At 54.3% G+C, this 2592-nt stretch overlaps 1 protein-coding gene across 1 annotated transcript in view; it reads left to right on the forward strand.

Moving 5' to 3' along the window:
* Positions 1 to 304: 304 nt before the first annotated feature.
* Positions 305 to 2592, forward strand: part of VOLCADRAFT_101204 (uncharacterized protein) — a gene marked incomplete at both ends in the record, with an annotated part of 7524 nt that continues 5236 nt past the window's right edge. The window contains 11 exons of the mRNA XM_002959646.1: positions 305 to 380; positions 517 to 623; positions 747 to 836; positions 960 to 1049; positions 1172 to 1261; positions 1384 to 1473; positions 1597 to 1686; positions 1810 to 1899; positions 2023 to 2112; positions 2236 to 2325; positions 2449 to 2538. Of these exons, the coding sequence (XP_002959692.1) occupies positions 305 to 380; positions 517 to 623; positions 747 to 836; positions 960 to 1049; positions 1172 to 1261; positions 1384 to 1473; positions 1597 to 1686; positions 1810 to 1899; positions 2023 to 2112; positions 2236 to 2325; positions 2449 to 2538 (993 nt within the window). The remainder of the gene's footprint in view (positions 381 to 516; positions 624 to 746; positions 837 to 959; positions 1050 to 1171; positions 1262 to 1383; positions 1474 to 1596; positions 1687 to 1809; positions 1900 to 2022; positions 2113 to 2235; positions 2326 to 2448; positions 2539 to 2592) is intronic.

Below are 2592 nucleotides of genomic sequence, written 5' to 3' on the forward strand. Positions count from 1 at the left end.
ACCGATGCTATTTGGGGGGTTAACTGGCATAATGCAGTTCGGGGGTTTGCATGGACCGTTGCTATTTGGGGGGTTACCTGGCATAATTTGTTTCGGGGGGTTTGCCTGGACCTATGCTAATTGGGGGGTGACCTGACATAATGTGGTTCGGTGGGTTTGCATGGAACGATGCGATTCGAGGGGTTACCCGGCGCAAAGTGGTTCGGGGGGTTTGCATGGACCGATCCTTTTTTGGGGGTTATCTGGCATAATTTGTTTCGGGGGATTTGCCTGGACCTATGCTAATTGGGGGGTTCCTATCATAATGCAGTTCGGGGGTTTGCATGGCGATTTTATTTTAGCGGTTGCCTGGCGCGGCTTTGCACGAGGCTGCGACGTACGTGAGGCGCCTTAGCACGGTATCCTGCACGGTAAGTCTGGGCCGCAAGCTTGGGGGGTAAATTGCCGTTCGCGCTCAAACGCAATCGTTAGTCGTTGGAATTGGCATATTTAACCGTTTCGTCTGTACTTATGCAGGGTCTCTACTTCCGCAGGCTTTCTGTTTGAACGTTGCTCGAGTGCGCGGCCTCAGGTCTAACGAGGCTGCGACGTACGTGAGGCGCCTTAGCACGGTATCGTGCACGGTAAGTCTGGGCCGCAAGCTTGGGGGGTAAATTGCCGTTCACGCTCAAACGCAACCGTTAGTCGTTGGAATTGGCATATTTAACCGTTTCGTCTGTACTTATGCAGGGTCTCTACTTCCGCAGGCTTTTTGTTTGAACGTTGCTCGAGTGCGCGGCCTCAGGTCTAACGAGGCTGCGACGTACGTGAGGCGCCTTAGCACGGTATCGTGCACGGTAAGTCTGGGCCGCAAGCTTGGGGGGTAAACTGCCGTTCGCGCTCAAATGCAACCGTTAGTCGTTGGAATTGTCATATTTAACCGTTTCGTTTGTTCTTATGCAGGGTCTCCACTTCCGCAGGCTTTCTGTTTGAATGTTGCTCGAGTGCGCGGCCTCAGGTCTAACGAGGCTGCGACGTACGTGAGGCGCCTTAGCACGGTATCGTGCACGGTAAGTCTGGGCCGCAAGCTTGGGGGTAAACTGCCGTTCGCGCTCAAATGCAACCGTTAGTCGTTGGAATTGTCATATTTAACCGTTTCGTTTGTTCTTATGCAGGGTCTCCACTTCCGCAGGCTTTCTGTTTGAAAGTTGCTCGAGTGCGCGGCCTCAGGTCTAACGAGGCTGCGACGTACGTGAGGCGCCTTAGCACGGTATCGTGCACGGTAAGTCTGGGCCGCAAGCTTGGGGGTAAACTGCCGTTCGCGCTCAAATGCAACCGTTAGTCGTTGGAATTGTCATATTTAACCGTTTCGTTTGTTCTTATGCAGGGTCTCCACTTCCGCAGGCTTTCTGTTTGAAAGTTGCTCGAGTGCGCGGCCTCAGGTCTAACGAGGCTGCGACGTACGTGAGGCGCCTTAGCACGGTATCGTGCACGGTAAGTCTGGGCCGCAAGCTTGGGGGGTAAACTGCCGTTCGCGCTCAAATGCAACCGTTAGTCGTTGGAATTGTCATATTTAACCGTTTCGTTTGTTCTTATGCAGGGTCTCCACTTCCGCAGGCTTTCTGTTTGAAAGTTGCTCGAGTGCGCGGCCTCAGGTCTAACGAGGCTGCGACGTACGTGAGGCGCCTTAGCACGGTATCGTGCACGGTAAGTCTGGGCCGCAAGCTTGGGGGGTAAACTGCCGTTCGCGCTCAAATGCCACCGTTAGACGTTGGAATTGTCATATTTAACCGTTTCGTTTGTTCTTATGCAGGGTCTCCACTTCCGCAGGCTTTCTGTTTGAACGTTGCTCGAGTGCGCGGCCTCAGGTCTAACGAGGCTGCGACGTACGTGAGGCGCCTTAGCACGGTATCGTGCACGGTAAGTCTGGGCCGCAAGCTTGGGGGGTAAACTGCCGTTCGCGCTCAAATGCCACCGTTAGACGTTGGAATTGTCATATTTAACCGTTTCGTTTGTTCTTATGCAGGGTCTCCACTTCCGCAGGCTTTCTGTTTGAACGTTGCTCGAGTGCGCGGCCTCAGGTCTAACGAGGCTGCGACGTACGTGAGGCGCCTTAGCACGGTATCGTGCACGGTAAGTCTGGGCCGCAAGCTTGGGGGGTAAACTGCCGTTCGCGCTCAAATGCAACCGTTAGTCGTTGGAATTGTCATATTTAACCGTTTCGTTTGTTCTTATGCAGGGTCTCCACTTCCGCAGGCTTTCTGTTTGAACGTTGCTCGAGTGCGCGGCCTCAGGTCTAACGAGGCTGCGACGTACGTGAGGCGCCTTAGCACGGTATCCTGCACGGTAAGTCTGGGCCGCAAGCTTGGGGGGTAAACTGCCGTTCGCGCTCAAATGCCACCGTTAGACGTTGGAATTGGCATATTTAACCGTTTCGTTTGTTCTTGTGCAGGGTCTCCACTTCCGCAGGCTTTCTGTTTGAACGTTGCTCGAGTGCGCGGCCTCAGGTCTAACGAGGCTGCGACGTACGTGAGGCGCCTTAGCACGGTATCGTGCACGGTAAGTCTGGGCCGCAAGCTTGGGGGGTAAACTGCCGTTCGTGCTCAAATGCCA

The sequence above is a fragment of the Volvox carteri genome (assembly GCF_000143455.1).
Source record: "Volvox carteri f. nagariensis unplaced genomic scaffold VOLCAscaffold_475, whole genome shotgun sequence".
Classification (NCBI taxonomy): Eukaryota; Viridiplantae; Chlorophyta; class Chlorophyceae; order Chlamydomonadales; family Volvocaceae; genus Volvox; species Volvox carteri.